The 24,901-nt window shown below is 54.5% G+C and overlaps 2 protein-coding genes across 2 annotated transcripts; one reads left to right on the top strand and one right to left on the bottom strand.

The window, feature by feature from the left end:
- Window positions 1-590: 590 nt before the first annotated feature.
- On the bottom strand, window positions 591-13,293 carry GUCD1 (guanylyl cyclase domain containing 1). Its single transcript, XM_032602452.1, is given in 7 exon segments — window positions 591-2,993; window positions 3,667-3,908; window positions 5,788-5,879; window positions 7,058-7,223; window positions 8,074-8,158; window positions 13,105-13,245; window positions 13,248-13,293. Coding segments are annotated over 7 exon segments (867 nt in total). The 3' UTR covers window positions 591-2,898.
- Window positions 12,948-24,318, top strand: SNRPD3 (small nuclear ribonucleoprotein D3 polypeptide). Its single transcript, XM_032602453.1, has 4 exons — window positions 12,948-13,536; window positions 14,929-15,072; window positions 22,125-22,317; window positions 24,066-24,318. Exons 2-4 carry the CDS (start codon window positions 14,947-14,949, stop codon window positions 24,125-24,127), a joined length of 381 nt encoding a protein of 126 aa, XP_032458344.1. The 5' UTR covers window positions 12,948-13,536; window positions 14,929-14,946; the 3' UTR covers window positions 24,128-24,318.
- Window positions 24,319-24,901: the final 583 nt, after the last annotated feature.

The raw sequence follows: 24,901 nt of genomic DNA, 5'->3' as shown, positions 1-24,901 counted from the left end.
GTGCACGGGCTTCTCACCGCGGTGGCTTCTCTTGTTGAGGAGCACGGGCTCTAGGCACGCGGGCTCAGTAGTTGTGGTGCACAGGCTTAGTTGCTCCGCAGTATGTGGGATCCTCCTGGACCAGGGATCGAACCCATCTCCCCTGCATTGGCAGGCGGATTCTTAACCACTGTGCCACCAGGGAAGTCCTTTTCTGTAGATTCTTATCAAGCAAAATGCCAGGAGTCCAGTAGCCAGCAGATAAGGATTCAGGGTGCAAGGAGGGCTGTAGCCCTGCCCTCTGCACCCCCCATGCCCTCCTGTGGGCCCCACTGTCCCCCCATTCCTCCCCCGCCCTCCCAGGTCCTCCTCCTGCCCACAGCTATGCATCATCCAGGCCCTCTCCAAGACCCATGGTCAAAGTCGAGCTGAGCTCCGAGGCTCTTCCACCTCCAGCACCGCTTGTGTGCGCCTCCACAGGCACTGGAAGGGATGCAAGTCTGAGAAGCAGGAAGCTATTCCAGTCCCAGCTAAACCCGCTGTGGCAGGTTGAGGGCTCAGGTTCCCATGCACTGGTGCTGAGAACCCGGGGAGAAGACAAGAATCACTCATTTCGCAGTGAGGATAACGTTTACTGAGAATGGCTCATTACAAACAAAATATATGTATAAAATCTCTGTAATGCAAAAGATCCCTTTTGTCCCCAGGTGACTGGAGTGAACAGAGCCAACTGTCCAGCGTGGCCCCCTGTGTGTGGCCAGGGGGTTGTGGTGCCACGTGCTGTAGGCAGAGTTCCTGATGTCTGGGCTCTATCTCCAGCCCCATTTTCATGATTTGTGCGGGAACACGACACAATGAGGTTTGTGTCCTGCCTCCATGACCCTCCCCAGGCAGGTGGCACCACCCCAGGGGCAGGCAGCTCTTGTGAATCTTCCAGACAGGTGACCCCTAACCTGTGCTTGCCCTGAGAAGCCCTCCTCCAAGCCCAGGGATTGAGTGTCTCTGACGGACAGAGGTGCCATGACCGCTCTTTGTGGAGGCTGCTCTCTGTGCCAGCCTCACTCACAGGGAGCCATCCTGAAAGCTTCACTTCCTCTGTTTCCCTTGACACATATGTCCTCACCAGTGTTACCCGGACCCCTCCTGAGCACACCCAAACCCAAAGCCACCACGCGTGGTACTCCTGGGCATCGGACAGCGTTCCCTGGGATCTTGGGCCACCCAGCATTAAGGCAACAGACACGAGGCCAGTCTGCAGGCAGCACTAGTCTCTGAAACCCAGGGTGGCTGCCCAGCCAACGCCTCCCTCTTGGTCAAGGCCGTCTGGTGTTGAGAAACAATGTGGTTAGGTGGTCTGACAGCCCTTGTCAGCAGAGCCCACCCCTGCCCCTCAGAGTAGCCATGGCTCCATGGGGGCAGACGCGGAGCATGGCCATGGTCGGCAGTCTGAGGGAGGGGCAGCAGCTGCCCCACATCATGCCTTGGGCACCGGAAGACCGAGATGCAGGGTGCTGCAGTGGTGTGGCTGTTGGGGCATCCCCACACCACTAGCCAGGGGCAACCCGAGGTGTGGGTGTCCCCAGCCCTTTTGGGAATGATCCATTGTCCTTATTTTTCAGGTGCAGACCCCGGTTCAAGACCCAGCTCCACCACTCTCCTGGGCCAGATTCTGTCCGTATGGTGAGAGGCCCCTTTGAAAGAGAACTTGGGCTGGCTTACCTGTCCTGTGAAGAGAGGTGTCAGTGGTTCCAAAGTACCTACAATCTCACTATTATTGTCTTACTTGAGGTTGAGTCTCACCCCCATAAAGTGAAAACTTAAATCTCAAAAACACCACCCACCCCCTCTCAAAAAAAAAAAAGAAAGAAAAAGAAAACAGCTCTAGTCCATGCTATGGTGCCGTGCTGTGTGATCCTGGGTAGGTAACACCCCTCCTGTCAGACAGAAGAGACCCAAAGTTCTGTGCAAAAGGTCCTGATGTGAACACCAGGGTGGGTGGTGGAGGGTCACAGTACCCCCCCCCCCCGACCCAGCCACTGATCAGCCACGCAGGCCCAGGGCCCCAGCAACCAACCCTGCGAAACTTGGGGTTCCCCGCCCTCAGACGCAAGCCCCGTTGCCTGCCTAGTCAGGAAGCCTCGTGGGTGTGAGCATCTTTGGGGCCCAGGCAGCTATTCCTGGCCCTCGGGGTCAGGCATTGTGAGCACTGCTGGCCAGCAGGAGCCAGGGTCCCACCTGCAGCCCAGGTTTCCACCCCAAGGAGATGGAGTACCTGGAGGGCCGCAGGGGCCTCAGAGTCATTTCTGCCCGAGGTCCAGCCCTCCCCAGGGGCCAGAAGCCTTGCAATCAGCTGCAGGAACTGGTCCCACTGGGAGGTGGGAGGGGGTGGCGGCATCCACCAAAGGGCCCAGGGGGGTCTGCAGTACTTCCAGGTCCCTGCAAGGCTGGAGCAGTCCCAGCCCCCGGGGCCCAGGCCAGCTACACAGTCTCCAACCAAACAGACAAGCAACATCTCTCTTCAGGGCTCATTCACCAGGTCTGTGGGGAGATGGGCTCAGGCTTCTCCCTCTGCCCTGGGTCTGGCTCACAGGCAACAAGGGCACCCGTAGGGGTGGATGTCCCCTGAGCACAGCTGGAGTCAGCCTCGGGGTCCTGGGGGAGGCTCCACTCAGATGCTCTGGGGATGACCCAGCAACCAGCAGGAGTGCAGGGTAAGTGGCATGACGGCTCAGCGCTGGTGGATTAAGCAGGTGGGACTCAGCCTCCTAGAACTCCCTGGGGTTTGGTCACATGAGCCGGAGCCACAGTTCCACATCTGAGCCCTGGCAGCCCCAGACCTGGGCCAGGGCCTCCTGAGTGGGCCCAGCTGGGGCAGGGCAGGGTGGGGTCCAAGGGCCTGGGCACACCAGGCTCCTGCTGTCAGCTGTCCAAGTAGACAAAGAGGATGTCCTCGTCCGTGCCGTAGCTGGTTCTGGCCTCCTCGAAGTTACTGATGCTGGTGCTGCACATTCCTGCTGGGGCACGAGGGGCAGAGCAGGGTGAGCGGGTGAGGCGAGCACCTGCCTGACTAGTGCCCAGGGAAGCCGCATCCCACATGCCTGGCTGCCCCTCCCTGCTCAGGAAGCCCTCCTTGCCCATTGCAGCCTTTGTGAGCTTGTTCTCTGACCTTTCCCTAGTTCAGCAGATGGAGAAAGTGAGGCCCAGAGAGGGGAGGAAACACGCGCGAGGTCACACGGGACAAGTCTGTGTGAGTCAGGATGGTCCTTCCCCATCCCCAGAGCCATGGGAGCCCTGGGGGTTCTGGAGCCAGAGCTGGGGCCGGGGCTGGGCAGACTTTCCTTTCTGACAAGTGTGCTGGCTGTCCTCGGAGGGCTGGCCTGGGGGAGATGGAAACTGCGGCCTGTGCAGCTGAGACAGCGGGGTGGGCCCCGGGAGGTGGCAGGGGGCTGGCGCAGTGGGAGGGAGAGAGGGCTGGCCTGTGATGACGGGGGTATGGAGTCTGGCACAGCCCCAAGTTGTGGCTGGTTTCCTGCATGGCCAGAGGGGTGGCAAGGATGAGGGAGTCCAGGGGGAGGAGGGGCTCTGGGGAGAAGGCACTGAGGTAGGTCTTGGCCACACCAGGTTGAATGGGAGGAGACGTGGGGGCCAGGGGCCGCCCTGCCCACTGTTGCCGCCTGCCACACTTACGGTCAGCATAGGCCGGGTTGTTGTAGAAGATGCAGCCAGTGGCCCGGTTGTAGCCGCGCAGCACGATGAAATGGCCCTGGTAGTCGGGGGTGCGGCAAAAGCAGCGGTGGCCACTGGGGGCAAAGCAGCAGTACTTGACGGGGCTGGAGCAGAGGTCGCAGTGCAGCACCCCCGAGTTCACCAGCACGATGGCCACGTGGCCCTGTGCCAGGTGGGCCTGGATGTCCTGCACGCTCACTGTGCTGTGGGCAGGAGGAGGGTCAGCTGGCGCCGCTGGGCCCCGTTCCCCGTCTCTCAAGTGGACCCCCACTTGGACCCCTGTCCTGTCCTGTGTCACAAAGCTTGGGGACATGGCTCATGTCTGCCCTGAGCTCCTTGCAGGTGGGAATGTCCTGCTTTGTTACGGTGGCCCAGGCTCAGATGGGGGCCAAGCATGGGACCAGGGTTGGAGGGCTCTGAGTGTGCCCAGGACAGGCTGGACCCATCAGGCCCTTCACAGGGTGACAGTTCAGCTCCAGACAGACCCCCATCAGGGGCCACTGGAGCAGCACCCCACCTCTTGACCTCGTTAGTGAATTCTTTTGTACAAGCACCCCCTGCCTTGGTCTTTTACCCTAAATGATGCATGATTAATGTAAACTGTTGGTTTAATTTGCTTCCCAAAATCTGAGTCAAGCATGCCTTCACCAGTTTCAAAACCAAGTGTTTCTCTGAAAGGGTTATTTTTCTTTTTCTCTAAGGTTCCTCGTGGCAGAAGGGGCTGCCCAGGAAGGACTGGTCAGCAGCATGTTGAGGGAAACCCTCAGTTCAGCCAGCTGCTCCAGACTCTTAGGCACAGCCCCCCTCCAATGCCCCCAGAAGGAAGCAAGTCCAAGTAAGACCCAGAGGGGAGAAGGGCTGCAAGGGTCCTCTGCGCCTGGGGCCCCACCATCTTCACGGGGGGACGCTCACCCACTCCGGGCCCTCCATCCTTACAAGCTCCTCAGGAGCACACATTAGCACCTCATGGCCTGGCCCAACTCCAGCCACGCTGAGTCACAGGACCGTCTGGTCTGTTGCTTTGGCCCAGGGAAACATGCCCTTTTTCCATTTGGTCTTTGAAATGAAACAGCTGGCTGAGTTGCCAACGGTATGTACCAGAGTGGGATTTCAGCTACCGGGAAAAGCAGGGGCTGGGCTGGAAGGAAAAGGGCAGACTCCATGGGACCCCGGGGGTGCAAGTCCCAGGTTCGAATCACAGCACGGCTGAGTTGGGGTGGCCATGGTGGCTCACACTGTTTTTCCCATCAGTTTCCTCACCTGTGGGACGGGGACAGCCCCAGCTCTCCACTCAACAAGGAAGCACCTGTCAAGTGCCACTAAGCACACATCGGCTGCCTCTCCCTCCAACATGTGCTCACGGGGCCCGAGGATGTGTGGAGACATTTTCCCTGTTTCCCAGTGGGCTTTCGTGTGCCTAGGTTACGTTACAATGAAAACAGAAATCTGGGGGGAATGGGAGACCCAAGGGAGGTCTGGGGGACCCAGCCCAGGTCTGAGCCAGCAGGCCTGGGCGCATTACCTACAGGGAGCCCAGGGAAAGAAATGGTTCGCATCTGGCCAAGTTGCTCGTGGGGTCTCCTGAGTCCTGCCCCCATGTGTAGATTGAGAAGGGGGATCCACATAAGGTCAAGCAGCCCGTGGGGGAGATCTGGCAGCCAGGCCTCCTTAGACAGTGTCACCCTGGGGTCCCTGTCACCCTCCGTCACCGTGCCAGCATGCTCCCCAGGCCGTCACCCCTTTATTAGGGTCCCTGTGTTCTGTCCCATGCCACCATTCTGTGAGCAGCCCGAGGGCTGGCTGGAGTCTGTCTTGCTCACCTGTCCCTCCATCCCCCACTCAGGATCTACCCCAGGCCAGAGTTTTGTGTATAGTAGGTCATGTAGCCCCACTTGTCCCTATTTTATGTATGGAAAAACTAAGGCCTGGGGAGGGGGGGGCAAGTCAGTCAGTGCCCAGGGCCAGCTGGGTAGGAAACCCCAGTTCTGCCTGACTCCCCAGCCTTTCCTGAGGCCTCCCCCCAACCTGCAAGTCTGTGGGTGAGCAGGTGCACAAGGAAGGGCAGGGGTGGGGTGGACTCACCACTTCTCCACCAGCACCTTGCAGGCCTTCGCTTGTGCGAACAGCTGGTTCACCCGGGTCTCCTCTGTGTCGAAGTGCTTCCTGTAGAAGGACTGAAGAGAGAAGGGCAGTTGGAGAGGCCACTGCCCTCACCCCACTTGGATGAAGTAAACAGCACCTTCTGGAGTTAGCAGAGGAGCCCAGCCTGCAGGGGGACAGCACAGGCAGCATGCCTGGGTGGAAGGCTGTGTCTGTCCCAAGCGGGCAGGGCGGCTGCCGGGAGTGCAGGACCACACAGAGAATGAGGAGGATGCTCAGGAGATGGGTGGGCAGCAGGCTCAGGCTGGCACCCTGAGGAAGGTTAGCCGCCCCTGGGCTGTGTACCCTGATGGGCAGGAGTCTGGAGTAAATGAGCAAACGGGCTGGCTGAGGCCCCTGGATATCTAGCCACCACTCAGCTCAGCCAGTATATGTTAGCAAGGAACAATCTCTGTTTGGTGCAGGGGTCTTAAGGGGGCCAGAGCCCCTGTGGGGGAGGCAGAAAATACCCTGCTCTCAGGCCCTTTCCTCTGCCTCGCGGCCACGCTGACCAAGCCAGATCTGTCAGCCTTCTTCCCCTGGCCTAGAAGGTTCAAAGGAGAGTTAGGTTGACGGGCACTGGCCACCGTGCGACAACCCTCTTGCCAGCGAGGCCAGTAGCGACTCTTCTCTGCCAAAGTTTGGAGCATGGGCCGTGATCCACCCTGCGGGAGGCAGGTGAGACCAGCTCTAGCTGTGCAGGGTGGGAAAATGCACTGGGGTATGGGAAAGGCTATGCTGGCATTCTTTTTAAAAAGAAAAATAAAAGAAACGAAAGACAGTATATTGTTTTTTCTTCCAGAACACCAATGACCCAACTTGGAGCCAGCTGTCCCCATGAGAAGGAAGAAAATCAGTGAGTGATGGTAGAGGAGGACAGTGTGTGCTCTGAGGCCTGGCCCGGCTCATGCTGGGACACAGGGAAGGACACAGGAAGGTCACCCGGACGCTCCTCTGTGCATCGTCAGGTGCTGTCGAAGGCAGGCGGCGGGTGTCTGTGGTGGGGGTGTCAGGAGGGACCCGGCTCACCACTGGGGTCCTCTGAGCAGCTGGACCCAAGGTGATCTGGTCCGACAGCTCACAAGTCCTGCCCTTAGCGCGTCTGCCTTGGTTCCCTGGTCTCTGCACACCGGGTGCTCACCTGGGTGTCCAGGTCTGGACCACACCCTCTTCTGATCACCACATCTGGTGAAGGCCAGTGGCCGGTGCTCACCTGGTTCTTGTAGCCCTTGTCCACGCCCAGGGTCTGGGTGCAGAAGCGATGCCTCACGCCAAAGTGGCGCATCAGGTAGGCCAGGTCGATGGTCCAGATGCTCCTGGTCAGTCGCAGCTCCTGCAGGGCACTTTCGAATTCACTGTCGTCCAGCTGGCCCAAGTAGCTGTGGGCAGATGGGCTGCTGAGGTCAGGGAAGCTGGCCCGGGTCACCCTCTACCCGAGGGCCTGCGAGCCACTGTCTGAGTTCCCGTGCCCCCATAAGGCTCTGTCCTTTGTCATGAACTCCTACGTCCTGCCCACACACTGCCGGGCACAACCCGAGGCTGCTGGGGGCACTGCACCGGCCACGGAGTCCAGGGCCTGGATTCTGCGTCTGACCTCTCTTGCTGGCTGTGACTTTGGTCAAGTCTTGCCATCCTCTCTGGCCTCGCCAGCTTCATCTCTAGGACCATCTAAGTGCTTGGACCACATCAGTGGTTTTCTAAGTTTTAGGCACAGAATCCTTTTCTTGAACCCTATCTTGCCTGGAATTCCAGGAGGTAAAATGGGTAAGGGAGAGGCTGCCCTGGCGTTCTAGGCTGCTGCCTGAAAACTCTGTGACAAGGAGATGGCTATGGTCCCTCCGTGCCCCAGTGGTCAAGGTTCTTGTGATATTCACGCAGCCTCAGCTCAGCGGTCAGCTCCCTAGTGACTCAGTCTCCCAAGAGTCCAAAGCCAGGAGTGGGGAGGACACCACATCTCAATCATGGGGTCACCCTGTGGGCCAGGCCCGGGCACCTGGGACTTCCTGGCCATTCCAGAGCCCTGGCATTCTCAGGACGCAGACCAGGAAGTCCTGGTCCACCATTGCTTGCTTTTGCAGGTGGGATGGAGCCTGGATGGAAGCTGGGCCTCCCACAAGCCCCAACAGAGGAGAGCCACATGGACGATGAATCCCACCCAGGTCTCTCCCTGTGTGCCCCCCCGCAAGAGCAGGTGCTGTGGACTGGGAGGGCTAAGGCCTGCCCACTCACCGCAGCACCATCCTGGAGCAGGCCAGGCCGCAGTCCCAGTGGTAGAGCTGCTGGATAATGGGCACGGGCAGCTGCACAAAGTCCCCTGCAGGGAAACACACGGAGGTCACAGACCCTGGTGTAGGGCCCACCACTGCCACTCCCACCATAATCAGCTGCTGCTCAGATCCTGCAGGGGCCGTTCAGGGACCAGTGCACAGCCTTACAAAAGGCCCCCCAGTCCATTCTCCTCACCACGGCAGTGATCTCCCCGAAATGCCAGTCAGAGCAGGCCAGCCCTACACAAAACCCTCCAGTGGGCTAGCCCCCATACCTCCCAGGACAAGGCCTTCATGGCTGCTGCTCCGGCACCCTCTGCTTCCTCGCCTCCCCGCATCCTCACCAGCTAACTCCTGTCCATGGACGTCACTTCTCCATGACGACCCCTGTTGTGCCTGGCCCCCGACTCCGTGCATTCCCAGCCCCACAGGCCCCTCTCCAGAGCCCTCTCTGTGGTGGGCGCTCCGAGGAGGCAGGGACAGGGCGGCAGCCGGGAGGCACTCAGCAGATATTCATGTCTGAATTCCTGAGGCCCCTGACTCCACAGCCCCCAGGGCTACAAGGAGGGGACAGTCACGTGTCTGCATGTGGAACGCTACTCTGGGCGGAGCAGAAAGGGCCCGACCTAGGCATTCTGGCATTCCAGCCCTGGCTCTGCCACTGCCCGGCTGTGGGCTAGGCCACTGACTCCCTCATGCTGGACAGAGTCTGGCCATCTCTAAAGTAAGGACTTTGGTCTGATTCAGTTGTTCAATCAACAAATAATTCCCAAGAGCCTAGTAAGTGCCTGGCATGTGAACCAGAGATGGTCGTGAGTGACACAGACAGGTCCCTGCCCTGGTGGACAGCAAAAACAAGCAGCATAGGAGAAAAACAAGGGGCCAGGATAGGGGAAGTGGGGGGGGGGTGTGCCTTAGAGAGGAGAGCCAGGGAGCGCCAGGCAGGGCTGGGGCAGGCAAGCCGGCACGCGGCCTGCAGGACCCTCCTGCCCTGGGATCCTGTGAATCTGGACAGAGCTTAGAGTCTAAAGAACTGGAAGGATTTCTCTCCGGCTGTGAGCACTCTGTTCACTTAGGACGGCCTTTCAGCCCATGTGGTTTCCCTGCCTCAGGGGTCTCCGGGGGACTCTCCTGAACCCACGACTGGTCTGTGCAGAGCTGCCCTGGCCTCCTCCGCGTGCACCAACCAGGAGGGCCACCCATGAATCCTGGAGTCTGTCCTGGCCTTTCAACCTGCTGGTCTTGTCCAGGCAGCCTCTTGCCTGGAGTGGGTCCCAAGCTCCTACTCCCCATGTCTAAACACTCCCCAGTCTCAAGGCCTGGCTCAGATGCCAGCACTTTTGGGGCCTTCCCTGATGCCAGGCTGGCCGTGCCCCTTCCCTAATCTGCACTCTGCCAGGCCAGAGTTCATGCTTTGGCTCACAGGAGGAGACGCTCGCATCGAGCTCATCTGTGCCCTGCTGGGCTGTCACGCATTCCCAGGAGGCAGGGACCTGTGACTGCTCCTTCGCTGCATTGTACTATCCTCTCTCCTCCTATGCCTCACCTGCGGGGCCCTTGGAAGGCAGGATGGCATGGGTGAGTGCAGGCCACCAGCTGGGTGAGTCACATGGCCTCTCGGTGCCCGCTCCTTTCTCACAGACGCCAGCCCGCAGGGTGCTGTGGGCACTTGGGGCAAGAATGTGTGCGAAGCCCTTCACAGGCGCTGCCGTGAGTCCTGATCTCCATCCAGCTGGGGCCTGGCACACTGAGACCAGGCAGGCTCAGGCTTTGCTCCCTCCTTCTCCGACCCCAGGAGGCTCTAAAAGGAACCCAGGCCATGACTAGAGGCCTTCTAATAGTCCCCTCCACCCACTGCCATGGATTCAACCCCCAGGGCTCCATCCTGCCTGACTTCTGCCTGTCCTCTGCCCCAATTTCTACCCCCAGCCCCTCTCCTGTTTCTGTACACAGCATCTGGAGGGATCCCTTCCAGTCTCCCATTGCTCTTAGAATAACGTTCTTATCTCTTACTAAGGCCTGTAGGGCCCACCTCACTCGCTTCACCTTGGCCCTCACCCCAAGACCTTTATATGTGCAGCTCTGGAACTCTCTTACCCTCAGTACTCAAGTCTTCCCCTTTTTGTCATTCAGGTCCCAGCTCAAAGTCTCCTCCCATGAGAGGCATTTTCTGACTGTACCTTTGGGAGAAGGGGCTCTTCTTCACAGTATTCCCCTGTTTCCTTCACAGTACTTAGCAAAAGTAACAAAAACAAGAAAAATAAAATAAAGGTATCCTGTCTCCCCACTAGGCTGTAAGCTTCCTAAGGGCAGAGAATGTGCTAATCTTGTTCACTGTTATTCCCAGTGCCTAATGTCTGATGCTTAGTAGTAAATCAAACCTTTGCTGGAAAAAAAAACGAACTTATTAAGCACCACTGTGTGCCAGACTCTGGGGACATTACAGGTAACTGAGATCAAGCCCTGCCCTCCAGGTGTTCACATCCTAAAGTAATCCCCCAACGGGCTGAGTGGAGGGAGAAGCCTATGCAGTGTGCTGTCCCCTTGTGGTGGGTGCCTCCCTCTTCAAGAACCCCTCACTGTGGCTTTAAACGGCCTTTTCGTTTTTCTCTACATGGGCTGTTTACTCCCCAGCCTCTGCTCTTGCATATCCCTTAGTCCGAAAGGTGGTCTCCCATCCAAATGCTCTGGTCTCTTTCCCTCCCTGAGGCCCTTTATATGGAGGATTGGAGGTGGTGTGTAACTTCCCCACTGGACAGACTGGTAATTCCTCAGTGGCAGGCAGACAACATCTGCCTCCTCCCAACCCTCAGACCACAGCAGGCACACAGACATGCTTGAATCGCGAATGAAAGGAGTTTTTTTTCAAAAAGACCTTATACTTCGAGATACCCAGGCCCACGTGTCACCACAATACTCCCCTTTCCCCCAGGCTTCCAGACTGTGCCCCTCTGTTCACAGCTCCCTCCTTGCTCTGTGGCCTGGGCTCTGACACTGGCTAGCTGGGCCATCTTTGGCCAGGCTTTGACTCTTCCTGTGCCTCCCCTATGCCTAAGCTGTAAACATCGCAGAGGTCGGCGGCTCTCTAGGGCCCTCGGGAACTCTGCTGCCCCCTTCTCTTCTTGCCTTGATCTCTAACTCTTTTATCCTTACCCCACCCCCAATGTGGCTAAATGTCCCCACATGGCCATCCTGAATCCCGGCACAAGCAGGTCAGCCAAGAGGGACCCAGAGATACTCCTGTGGGGGGTGATAAGAGTAGGCGAGGCCTTCCAAGCCCAAAGCTGCTGCCAGATGTTGATGCCTGGAGCCAAGGGACTGTCCCACCTGAGAGCTAGGGTCTGCCTGGAAGGTGCTGGCCTGGCTTCAGTCGGCAGCTGTTGCCAAGGAAGGAAGACAGTTCACTGGCCCTGAATACTTAACCCCTCTCGGCCTCAGTCTGCTCATCTGCAGATGACATTGGCAACCGACTTTGTCATCATGAGCATTAACGAGGCTCTGCATGTAAACAACTCAGCACAGTGCCTGCCCACAGAAAGCTCCCTGTAAACGTGAGTCACCACACCACAGAGGCTCAGCAAAGGCAAGTGTCTGGTCCAAGATCACAGAGTTAGGTAACTGGAGGAGTAGGCAGGCAAATCCCAGGGTAGCCCTGGGCCCTACTCCTTGCTGCAATCACAGTGTCCCACTAATGCCTTAGGGTTGGGGTCTCCTGTGCTCCTGACCTCTCCAGTGTATTGGCACTTCACTTTAGAGTTTACCAGCCCTTTCTCTTTCTCATCAACCCTGTGCCTTAAGCAGAGCAGGAATCACTGCTTTCCCCCTCCCCCACTTAGAAAAGCAAATTGAGGCCCGCCGCACGGAACGGGTCAGTCTGTGTTTCCGCCCCAAAGGAACTCAGGCCACCTGGGGCAGAGGAACTAGAGAGTGAAGAACTGTAGCAAGACAACACGCTGAGTCTGAAAGGCCAGGGGAAGGCCCTCCCCCATTGCTCTGTACTCCCAGCCAGTTCCCAGCCCTTCTAGGCCTTAACTACCCGAGGGGACAGGATCTTCCAAGCCCCAGGAGGACTTTTCGCTTCTGGGGAAGGTGCCGCTCCTGACTCTCAACGGGGACCCTCCCACCATGACCGCAATCAGAGCTGCCTGGGGTCCCAGCCCAGAGAGTATCAGGAAACCCCAACTAACCGGGGCTGGCGGTGGGGTGGCCAAGGCGGAGTGCACACCTGGCCAGGTTTCGCTCAAAGCTCTACAGCCCGGGCCGCGGCGGCCGTCGGTCCAAGGTCGCGCGGCCGGACCCTGCCCCGCGCTAGGGCGGTGTCCCCCCCTGTTCCCCGGAGTGAGAGCTGAGCCCTCGAGGAGCACTGACCGGGTTCGAGCGGCGGCCCCGCTGCCTCCGCCTCCGTCCTCATGACGCGGGCGGCGGGGGGCTCCCATGGCCCCGGCCCGGAGCCGGCTGCAGCTTCGGCTTTGACTGGGGCTGGAGCGGGACCCGTGCGCGCCGGGTTCCTGGGCAGCCACCGCCAGCACCAGCGCGCTGGGGTGAAGGGGAGGCAGCGGCTGGGCCGCCCCAAGCCCCGCCCTGGCCCTTCCAGGCCGCGGCCCGCCCCGCCCCGACTCCTACGCCTCTAGGCCCCAGGGCTCGGGATCTCAGCTCGTCCGGTCGCTAGCGGTCCCGGCTCCCGGGAGCCCCGCCCCTGGCCTCCCGGGCCTCGCACCCCTTCCCCGCCCGGCTCCCCGGAAGCTCCGCCCAGGCCCGGGCGTTCCGCGAACGCGGGCTCCCCAGAGGCTCCTTCCCAAGCAAGCTCCGCCTCTGCCCGGCCTGCTCCTCCGCCAGCCTCGGGCCGAGGCAGAGCGCGGGGCTCCGGGAGACCAAGCCCCACTCCGACCCCCTGGAGGGATGGTCACAGGCCGCCCCCGCTCCGCTCCGCCCCTGTTTCCCTATTCCTATCCCCCTATGGTGGGATACTCGCCTCGCTCTGGGCGCCCCTTACCTGGCGCTGCCGGGTTCTCAAGGTTAGATTGTGAGGGCAGGTCTTGACCCTCGGCCCCACCGCCTCTCGCCCCCGATGCCCACCTTGCCGTCCAGCCCGTCGCTGGCGTGGGGTGCTTGGAAACGCGACCCCCTTCTGCCCTTGCCGGCCCGAGGGTCGATGTTTCCGGCGGCACCTGGGTCCGGTCATCAGCCCTCTCTTCCGGGCCCGGAACGATTATACCAGAGCCCAAGTTTCCCAGCCGGCAGGGTGAGGAGAAAGCAGAGGCGAGACCGCGCCCGCCACTAGGAAAAGGAAGGGGGCGGGCCCTGCGCGAAGCATTTTGGGAACGCGTGGTATTCTGGGAGCGCGGGACCCGCCATTCACTCGCTTCACGCCTTCGCAGTCTCAAGAGTCACCTCCGCACCAGAAAGGAAGAGGAGACCGGAACCGGTGAGGAGAGGCCGGGGGCGGGCGAGGGTAGGCCGAGGTACCTGCGAGGAGCCGGGGACTGGAGGAGGACGCGCTGCCGGGAAGCTTTGCGGAGCTCGGGGAGGGAGAAGAGCGGGAAGCCCGGCCACCGAAACATGAGCGTCGCCTCACTAGCGCCTGGGAGTGATTTCGTTAGCTTTTCCCCAAAGTACACGCTCTTCAGTTTCTGTACCTCTCCAGGCCAGTGTTTTTTGAATCATTCAGGTAATGGTCTTGAGATCATTTCTGACTGATTGCCTCCTTCCCCCAAATCCTACCTGGGTGATCCTTTTCAAAGCCCTTTGCATCTCAGCCTCCATCTCCCTTTCAGACACTGGTCCCCTCATGCTTTCTACACCGTTACACAAGTTTCTATCAAGTTTCCCTGCTTCTAAATCGTGTTCGATTCATTTTGTAAGTGCGGATGCTTTTCCATCGGATAATTCCTATACTAACGTGGTTCCCCCCACTGCGTTCAGCATAAAATCCACACTCCTAAGGCTCCGCACCAGGGGAGCCTGTATTTCCCAATCTCTCCTGTTCCTTTTCCTCTCTTGACCACACAAGATGTGCCCATCTTGGAACAGAAAAAGTCCACTGCTTTTCCCTTTCAATTAGGTCAAGTCGGGCTCTTGCCCCGATTATGTTTTTCCTCCAAGATAAGCATTTCCTGCTTGTAGCACATTGTCACTTTGTGAACACTTTGCTATTTTCTCTTTAGCCTTGATGGTGAAGTAAGTGGAGGGTCAGAGAGCACTTAATGGGTTGAATTAAATGCACTGCCTCTTCTCGATTTGCCTGGATCTTTTGGTCTGTATCTGCACTGCTTAGTGCCCACTGCATTGGGCTCTTGAAACGTGGCTAATGTAACTGAGGGACTGAATTTTCTATTTTAATTTTATTTCACTTTAATTGAGTTTAATTTCAGTAGCTGCATGCAGACAGTGGCTACTGCCTTGGACAGCTCAGGTCTGTGTCATAGGTTCTCCAAGAGTTGTTACCTACAACTGAGGGTTGACAAATATACATGCATTTCAACCTTCTCTTCTCCAACACACAGTATTGGGGAACACATAGTTATTTGATGAAAAGTAAGCGATCTACAGTGGGAGGAACTTTTCATTCCCTTTCATTAGCTTTCCCTTTAGCCCCCCTGTTCCTCCCCACCCACATCTTGCATGTGTTTGCCAGATAGGTCCTTCAAGCTAGGGGTTAAGCTACTTTTTTCTGTAAAAAAATAATAATAATAATAACAAACGCACCTTTGGCATCTTGTCTAAGTTTTGTGTAGTTTCAGGCCTTGAGAGCGTGGTGTTTGCCACATGCGTTCTTGGGCTCTGAAAGGTGAACTAACTGTTGTCTCTCTCACTGTAGAACTCTCTTCCTGCCGAGATGTCTATTGGCGTGCCGATTAAAGTCCTGCATGAGGCTGAGGGTCACATCGTGACATGTGAGACGAACACTGGTGAGGTGTATCGAGGGAAGCTCATTGAAGCAGAGGACAACATGAACTGCCAGGTATCCTGCTTTGCACTTGAGACTGTGGGGGAAGCTTGAGCCTGTGCCTTGGAGGACAGAAAGATGGTGGTTGGGGGTCTTTTTGAAGTTCTCATTCAGCAGTTATTTACCGAGTGCCTAATGTGTGCCAGGCACTGCTACAGGTACTGGGGATGTGAGTATAAATAAGAGCCATTCGGAAGTTTGGAATATTTAACTTTGTTCTTTGTGTCTCCCAATCCCATAATCATTTTCTCCCATATTTTGGGGACCTGTTTAAGAAAAGTGACACTACCTTCAAGAGGACCATTGGGTTCGGGGCCACTGTTCATTTACCCCATATGTTTGCATAGTGCTTTGCAGTTAGCAGAATCTTCCGCTCACATATTGTGTTTATTGCCATTTTTCTTGGGAGAGGCATCTCATTTGATTGCATTTATAGCAACTATCTTGTGAGGTAAGCAGGTTTGGTGATAGTTTCATCATCCATAAGATAGGAAGAATAGGGGACTTCCCTGGTGGTCCAGTAGTAAAGAATCCACCTTACAATGCAGGGAATGTGGGTTCGATCCCTGGTCAGGGAACTAAGATCCCACGTGCCATGGGGCAACTAAGCCTGAGCGCTACAACTACTGAGCTCGCATGTCTAAACTAGAGCCCATGTGCCGAAAACTACAGAGCTCACGTGCTCTGGAACCCGTGCGCCACAACTAGAGAGAGAAAAGCCACAACGAAAGATCCCGCATGCCGCAACTAAGAACCAATGCAGCCAGAGATAAATTAAATAAATAAATAATAAACCTTAAAAATGAAAGATAGGAAGAATAAGATTAAAGGACTCATCTACTGAACGTCACTCTGTTAATAAATGTTGGAGCCACTTCTTGATGTGGTGCCCTTCCCATGGCACAGCATTGCTTTTTGTTAATAGTCAGGTGGATTTGTATGGCATCACTTTACAAAGTGTAACATAATTTCTCCTTAAGAGCTTGGACTTTGGAATCAGATGTGGCTTTGAATTCTGATTGACCTTGGGCATGTTAATCACCTCAGTTTTCTCGTCTGTAAAATGAGAACAGAATTAGTTCTGCAAGAGATTGACTGGGAAAGCTAACAATAAAGGGTAAAGGAGAGGGAGCAGGAGAGCTTTCAGTCTGGGGTGCTGGTCTGACACAGAGGGGAAAGGAAGGAGGGTTGAGTAGGAATGTATCTCTGAGGAAGTCTCAGCCAGGCAAAGGAAGGTTTCTCATTGGAAGAGTCTAGCATGGGGCACAGGTGGCCTGGCGCTATACCCCCACTGTGGTCAGTCATTGGCTGGCAGCTTGACAAGAGTGGCTTCAGGGTGAATGCTGTGGTGGATCCCAGTCCGAGCAGTGCACTCCTAAGACCGCCACTGGGGTAATACCCCCACCCCAGGGCTGTTCTGAAGATCAGATGAGAGAGAGAGAGAGAGAAAGAGAGAGAGAGATGGAGATGTGTGTGTGAGAGAGATGGAGATGTGTGTGTGTGTGTGTGTGTGTGTGTGTGTGTGTCAGGCAACTAGCTCAGCGCCTTGCACATTGTAAATGTCAACATATGGTACCTGTTGATATTTTCTAGGTGAGAAAACTGAAGGTCAGAGAGGTGAGGTGACTTACCCAAGGTCATATTGCAGGACAGCTGTCCTAAGTATCCATTGTTTCACAGGGTTCATTGGTTTATTTGTGATTTCTCTGTAGGTGTGAGCATCCTCTTCCTGCCAGGTTGACCAGCTGGGGGTTCCCTCGTGTTTGGGGAAATAGACGTCTGTCGACTGCAGGTTTCTCTCCTCGGTGTTAACGCCACAGAGGTGGGTGGGTGGCCTCTCTGCAGGTCTGGTGGGGCCAGGCTTCCTTTGCCTTCATGAGGTATGGCTGTCATAGGTCCAGTCCTCTGGCTGAAGGCATCCTCATCCATTTTAAGGTGCTTCAGTTTGGTGAGTAGAATGCAAGACTAGGATAGGGAATCTTTGTCTGTTTATTCAGCTGTTTATTTGGATAGCTTTCTGAGTTTGCAGAGCTTCAGACTTCCCATCTATAACGTGAAGGAAAGGTGTCTGACCGGGTGCCCTTGGTGTTCTCTCTAATGGTAGCCAGTGTGAAGTAAAGCACACAGACCCTGTGATGGATCTGGAATCATTGCAGCCTGCCACCTGGTGTGACTTGTCGTGAGCTTTGGACCTCCCTCACCCTCTGTTCCCTCCTTTCTAAATCAGGGATAAAAATAGCACCTCAGCCTCAGGACTGTAGTGCAGAATAAATGAGCCGTTGCATGTCAGACAGTGGGGGCCTGCCACCTCCTTCCACCTGTGTTAATCTGCTAGGGCTGCCATAACAGAGTCCTATGCTGGGTGGCTTAAACAACAGAAATTTATTCTCAGGGTTCTGGAGGCTAGAAGTTCGAGATCAAGGTGTTGCAAGGTTGGTTCTTCTGAGGGCCGTGAGGGAAGGATCTATTCCAAGCCTCTCTCCTTGGCTTATAGATGGCTGTCTTCTTCCTTTTTCTTCATGTGGTCTTCCCTCTGTGTGTGTCCGTATCATAATCTCTTCTTATAAGGACATAAGTCATATTGGACTAGGGCCCAGTTACCTCTGTAAAGATCCAGTCTTGAAATACAGTCACATTGGTGGGGGCTAAGACTTCAATATATGAATTTGGGGGGTGGGTACAATTCAGCCTGTTACCCTGCCCGTGCCAAGATTCGAGGCCTCACGGGGTATAGCGATACCTGGCGCGTTGGATAGACCCCAGCAGGCTGTGGCGGAGCTGAGCCCACTGTGATGAGCACCCAGCACAGTTGACTCACGTGTGCCCGGGCTGGGAGGCCGATGGTGCCTGCTGTTCTCCTTTCTTCCTAGTCCCAGTAAGTCTGCCCTTTGGGGATGAGAGTGTCCTCTTGGCTCTCTCTCTGCCTGTTCTTTGCTAGAGGGCAGCTGGAGTTCAGTGTTTGCCATTTGATGTTGGGTTCTAATAACATTTTCTATTATAAAAATGGTGTGGGGGACTTCCCTGGTGGCGCAGTGGTTAGGAATCTGCCTGCCAATGCAGGGGACACGGGTTCGAGCCCTGGTCCAGGAAGATCCCATATGCCCCAGAACACCTAAGCCCACGTGCCACAACTACTGAGCCTGTGCTCTAGAGCCTGCGAGCCACAACTACTGAGCCCGTGTGCCTAGAGCCCGTAACAAGAGAAGCCACCGCAATGAGAAGCCCATGCACCGCAACGAAGAGTAGCCCCCTCTCACCGCAACTAGAGAAAGCCCGCACGCAGCGACGAAGACCCAATGCAGCCAAAAAATAAATAAATAAAATTTAAAACAAAAAAAGGTTTTTGAGGAAGACCAAAGTGAATAGTTGTTTTTTCGTGGGAAATTATATGTGATTAAATTTTAAAAAATATTTTTCTTACCTTAAAATGACAATCATGTGTTAAGCTTGTGATCATAAAGCACAGTAAATGTTACTTTTTAAAAAGAGAGTAAGGGCCAAATCCAAAATTTCATTATCTTTAAAGTGACGTAATTCCTAGACGTTTTGGTGGGGGAAAAGTGATAGTTAATAGATTCTGCAGAAATGATGCTTTAGGGGCTTTGGCATGATCACCCCGTCAGTGACAGGACTATTTGAACTGTTCTTGGCTGTGGCATAATGGTCTGTGGAAAAATCTACCTAGATGTTTCTTCTGAGCTATTTGAGAGTGGATTGCAGTCATCATACTCCTTTATTGCATAATATGTTGTGTATATCTGTGTATATTTCCTCTTACTGTATCCATAGTACAGTTATTAATTCAAGAACTCCAAGATTGAGTCAGTACTTTAACCTGCAGTGTATCCAGTTTCTACAGGTGCACAGTGTGTCCTTTATGGCCGTGTAGTCCTCTCTGCCTCCTGGGTTTAGTTGTCAACTCATTTGATGCTTCTTTAGTCTGGGACGGTTCCTCCAAGTTTGTTTTTCACACCATTGATGATTTTGAAGACTGGAGGCCAGTTATTTTGTTAGAATGTCCCTTGATTGGGGTTTCTCTGATGCTTCTTCCTAATTAGATTTGGGTTATACTTTTATGGGCTGTTATTGTGTGATTTTTGTCTCCCCAGAGGGTCAGTCAGGCCTAAACACCTGTTTGCCCCTTGTTTGCAATGTTAACCTTGATCTTTTGGTTAAGGTGTTATGTGGTCTCTCCACTGTACGTTCCTTTTCCTTTTGTAGTAACTAATGAGAATTTTGTGGGGAGGTTCTTTAAGTAAATACCTTGTGAGCATTCTGTTCCTCATTATTGTCCCATTCCTCAGCCCCATTTAGCTTCCCGTGAAGATTCTTGCTTGAATCTTTTTACTATTACGGTTGCAAAGAATAATTTTTGTTTTTCCTCCATCATTCTTTCTGTATTTATTGGGTCTGCTGTATGGAAGTGCCTTCCCTTACCCCCCATTTATCCATTCATTTACTATCAGTATAGGCTCATACTGTCAATATGTTTTGTTAAGGGTGTTAACAATCCATTGCTGTCAATGTTTATTTTGATGTTCCAGTTATCCCAGATTTGACCAGTAGGAGCCTCTCAAGCTGACTCCTGTGCCCTTTGGTGTGTCCTGGTCATTTTGGGGGAGCACATCCCTACCTTCTGGTATAAGTTGCTTGTTAACAGGCTCATCTTTTACCTTCCCTAACCCAGCTCTGGAATCAGCCATTTCTTCAGGAGCCTTGCTTTCTTTTAGGTTGGGAGTAGAATTTAGAAACCAAACTCTAAATTCTACTGGGTGCTGTTAAGTATTTTGAAGTCTTAGTTTAACTTGTCAAACTAGGACCTGTCTCCAAACGGCTGTGTGCTTAATAGTGCCAGAAGGTTCTGTCATTGCATGCACATTCTGTGCCAGATACTATGCTGGGGTTTTACATACAATAGGTCCTTGAATCATCACAGGACCTCTCTGAGGACAAGCTTCCAGATGCCCAGGGTGACCAAGCATGGAAGGAGCCAATCTAAACCCAAGTGTCTGACTCCCAAGTCTGTGAACTTGGCAACAGTCTCTAAAATGAGGCCTAGAGTAAACCTGTTGGATCCCATTGCCTCTGAAAGCATCAAGCTCTCAGTTCTGACTGTCAGATTCCAGACAGGAAAGTGAGGGTGGTGGGACAGGGAGAGGGTGAACATCTGCTGGCTGCTCGCCATGTGCCCCGCAGCTGGGATGCTGTGACCGACTGTCCTTGGCCACCCAGCACTCTCCACCCCGGCCCCAGACATGTGGGTAATGAGTCCAGAGACGGTCTGTACTAAGATCTTCTCTCCCCGAAGTGTCATTGCAGTTGGGCACCTGGCTTATGCCATCTGTGTTTCATTGTGGCTGTTTGGGAGAGTTGAATGGATGGGGTGTTCCTGCCTGACTTTCATTTAAACCGAGTTCACACAAGTTGCTGCCTTTAGCTCATGATGCGAGCGCAGCTCGGGCTTGTTGACAAGCTGTGTACCCGGCGGAGGGATACACGGCGCGGCCATTTCTCTGCTAGTGCCGTGGAGAGAGCGCGAGAGCAGTGGCCCGCCTGGTTCCTAGGCTGTAATAGGACTAGGGATGCTGGGCTCTTTCTTGCTTCAGCCCAGGTGGACACGTGCCATTCGTGAAAGCACTCAGTGTAAGTGTTGTTGATCTTCCGTAACAGCCTCTGTCAGGGATTCTCAGAGAGGTTTGGGGAGGGAGTGAGATGTACCAGGATGTGCTGGAGGGGAGGCGGCTTGGCAGCTGCAGGGCAGCCTTAGAGCGTGTTTGATCTTTCTGCTGGGCGCTTGTGCAGAGGCCACGGGGGCCAGTTAACACTTGAAGAAAAGAGCAAGTCAGGCTGAGGTGACAACAAGCAGCAGAAATTGGGGAGCCAGCACACCTCTCTCCCATGTGGACTTGACCCATTCTGAATAAATTGTAGTCCTTTTCCATCCAGAAGGCTGGTAAAATAAGCTGCTTTATCTGATAAACGTGGTGCCTGTTGAGATTGGCACTGGCAGGTTTGTGTCATGTTCCCACGCCCGGCCAGTATCCTGGCTGGATTCTCCTCTAAGCCCCCCTTCATCCCCCACCCCCCATCCCATGGTTGACGCATTCATCTGTCTGAAGTGCCACCCTAGCCCTGTCTGCCCTGCCTCTATCCACAAACTTGCATGGCCCCATAGTCTCTGAGGTGACGACCCTGCCCTCAGTCCCAGTTCTTCTGCTCTATGTCCTGTCTGGTCTTTGTGTGAACTCTCGCCTCACACCTGTCCTGTATTCTGAGCCATTCGTGCAGGCACTGCCACCCCCACTTCTCAGTCCCTGTCACCCAAGCCAGAGGGGCTCTGTCTCACTTACTCGAGTGTGTCCCCTGGGAGGTCAGGGACCGCATCTGGTGCACGCTCGTAACCCTCATGGCGCCTTTGCAGTCCATGTGCTGGGCAGATACGGGAGGGGACACGGGTTGGACAAGCAATTCTAAGCCATTTCAGTTAGTTTATCACGTGCTGGTGGGAGAGTGAGGATGGCAGAGTTGGGGCTCTGGGGGCCAGTCCAGGCGTTTGAATCAGGAGTCCCTGCCTTCTGGCTGTTGGACCTTGGACAAGTGCCTTAGTTTTTTTATCTTAAAAAATGGGAAATCTCGGGCTTCCCTGGTGGCGCAATGGTTGAGAGTCCGCCTGCCGATGCAGGGGACACGGGTTCATGCCCCAGTCCGGGAAGATCCCACATGCTGCGGAGCGGCTGGGCCTGTGAGCCATGGCCACTGAGGCTGCACATCTGGAGCCTGTGCTCCGCAACGGGAGAGGCCACAACAGTGAGAGGCCCGCGTACCACAAAAAAAAAAAAAAAAAAAAATGGGGGGTGGGGAATCTCATACTGTTAGGACCATCTCTGTGAATTGCTGAGCACAGTCCCTGGCACACGCAATAGGCCCTCTGGAGTTCCCCCAGCTTTACTTAGTGATGTGAGTTTCTGCATTTCTGGACTCCCCTCCTTGCCAAGGCTTGTCTTCACATACCCTGCTCTCCACTGGTGCTGTTGGCCTTTACTCATGAGCCGGTGGTTCCCTTCCAGATGTCCAACATCACAGTCACATACAGAGATGGCCGAGTGGCACAGCTGGAGCAGGTGTACATCCGTGGCAGCAAGATCCGCTTTCTGATTTTGCCTGACATGCTGAAAAACGCACCCATGTTAAAGAGCATGAAAAATAAAAACCAAGGCTCGGGGGCCGGTCGGGGAAAGGCTGCTATTCTGAAGGCCCAAGGTAGGTGCTCCTCGTGCACTGGTTGTGACATGTGGGTGTGTCGTGTACCTTTTAGAAATGCCCTGTTATTGCTGGGGCATGGGGGTGGACCTGACCTGAGCCATCTCCATACCCACTGCCACCCCTTTTCCCTGCAGTCTTGGGGGATCCAAGTGCCCTGCCTTCTCTGTCTGCCTCACCTGATCCCATTCACAGGAGCTATGCAAACTCCAAAGTGGCTCCTTAGAAAGAAGATGGGAACTTAAATGAACGAGTAGATAAGTCTCCTATAATGACTCTTTAGGAGGCCCTTTGTTTTCAGAAATTCTGGGGTGTCTGGGGGAAGCTTGCCCTGGCCTAGTTTGCTGACTAGAGGCACTGTGGTGTTGATTAGCTGACTCCTAAAGCAATGGGATAATAGTTCCTCTTGAGGCTGGGAATGTCTACTGATACGCAATATAAATAAGGGAAATGCGGGGGTGGGGGGATCCACTTTCAGATAAGTAAGCAGTTTTGAGCCATCTTTACCCATTAAAGGGGGCTGACTTCATTTTCAAAACTTCTTACATTTGAAAATAAGTCCTTCCTTTACCACTTTCCAAAAGTGGGACTAGCCTTTTCCCAGTGACTTGGTCTGACCTCTTTTCTTGGTTAGCCCAACCAGAGTTTTGTATGTGGGTCCTGAAAAGTTCTGCCATGTTGATTAGCTAAGAAAGCAAATGCAGTCGCTAGGAACCGTCTTAGTATTTATTGGTAAAAGGCTTTACAGTGCAGGAAAGTCGTCAGCGTCTCTGTCAGTATCTTTAGCTGCAGTACATATGTTGAGTTTAAAGACGCAGTAGAGTAACCCTTTAAAATGCCCTCCAGAAAAACTGATCAGAGAATCTCCTTGCCCTTCCTGGAAGAGAGATAGTTGTGGGGAGATGGGACCAAAGCTCTGGACCTTTGTCCTGGAGAAGGAGCTATTTTCAGAAGTTCCAGCTTTGTGCTACAGCTGCTGTTCTCTCTGCTTCCTCAAGGAGGGCTGCCCTCGTTGTCACTGTGTAACGATACCATCTTCTCTAGCAAAGGGAGGAGCCCAGTGGCCGTGCACTAGAAGGCACTTGGCAGTGAGTCTGCCTCGGCCCGCTGACCTCTGCCTGAGCCACTGTGCCTCTGCCAGCCCCAGGCTCTGTAAGAGGAGAGGGGTGAGGCTCCAGTTAGTAGCCGTCAGGATATTGTCACCTGTTCTTCAAAGCCACTGGTCTCCTAGAACCTTTGGGTCACAGAGAACAGCAATCTTTATGTGGGGAGTGGTTTTGGTTTTTTCCCCCCATTCCAAAATATTTCACACCTGCAGAATAGCTCGAAGAATAATAAAACCCCTCACCCAGATTTAATAGATATTAACATCTGTTTGTTTCAGAATTTTAAGTGTGAATTAAATGGATCTGTCATGTTTTATTAGCTCACCCTGGGCCAGCTCTGAGAAGTCACCTTTTCTATGGTTCCCATACTGGGTCCCCAAACCACCTTTGCCACAAGGCCTTGCCTCTGGTGGGGAACAGTGCTGGGCTGGAAGGCAGGAGTCGAGGGCTCTCCAGCTCTGATGCCAGGCACCTGCCCCTCCCAGGGTCTCTGTTTACCCCGTGAAATGTGACGGGGTGAGCGTGGTGCTGGACGGGGTGGCCTTTCAGGCCCCTTCCTGGGCCATGTCCTAGGGCTCTGGCTGCTCTATGATATGAGTCCTTACTGACCTGACCTTGTCCTTTCTCTTCCCCACCTTGCAGTGGCCGCAAGAGGGAGAGGACGTGGAATGGGACGTGGAAACATCTTCCAGAAACGAAGATAAATTTATCTTGGACAGAACTTTGCCCTTATTTTTTTCTTTTAGGTTATCTGGGTCAGGAGGGGTGTGCGTATGTATATGTCCTAGGTTATCTTTTGACATCTTTTTCTTTAGATCTGGGTAAATGTTAAACTAAATAATTGTGGTGGGTTTTTCTCTTTTTGAGAATATAAGGACTGTGTGTTCATTTTGTAGTTTTGTGTGTGTGTGTGTGTGTGTGTTTGCTTTGGCAGCAGGTTAAACTTTCACACCCTGGGAGATGTCCTGCTTTTTTCCAGTTTGAAGTAGCATAGTTACTGATAAGAGCATAAGCTGCTGTTCCAGGCCAGTTGCTGGTTAAGCCCTTGGAACAACTCTGAGGGTGCACAGGTTGCCTCGTTTGTCGGCACGGACGTTCATGGAGCACTTTGTTCAGGCAGCCTTTGTGGGCGCACCATCAGCTCAGCTTGAACAACACAACACACGTGGTCATGGTCTGTGAAAAAAACCTAATACTGTGACCTTGTAGCCTGGAAACCCCAGTGACTCAGCATTTAGCAAAAGTAATCCAATAGTAAAAGGTAATTCAGGGCTTCTCTGGTGGCACAGTGGTTATGAATCCGCCTGCCAACGCAGGGGACACGGGTTCCATCCCTGGTCCAGAAAGATCCCACATGCCGCGGAGCAACTAAGCCCGTGCCACAACTACTGAACCTGCGCTCTAGAGTCTGTGTGCCACAACTACTGAAGTCTGCGCGGCTAGAGCCCGTGCTCGTCAACAAGAGAAGCCACCACAAT

This window comes from Phocoena sinus, chromosome 14 (genome assembly GCF_008692025.1).
Source record: "Phocoena sinus isolate mPhoSin1 chromosome 14, mPhoSin1.pri, whole genome shotgun sequence".
NCBI classification, from domain to species: Eukaryota; Metazoa; Chordata; class Mammalia; order Artiodactyla; family Phocoenidae; genus Phocoena; species Phocoena sinus.
Note: the sequence above shows the minus strand (reverse complement) of the source record. Positions and strands in the feature narration are given on the sequence as shown.

Coding starts and splice junctions, on each gene's coding strand:
- SNRPD3 (XM_032602453.1), top strand. CDS start 14,947: ATGTCTATTGGCGTGCCGATTAAAGTCCTGCATGAGGCTGAGGGTCAC. Junction 15,073..22,124: donor AGGACAACATGAACTGCCAG/GTATCCTGCTTT, acceptor GTTCCCTTCCAG/ATGTCCAACATCACAGTCAC. Junction 22,318..24,065: donor TGCTATTCTGAAGGCCCAAG/GTAGGTGCTCCT, acceptor CCCACCTTGCAG/TGGCCGCAAGAGGGAGAGGA.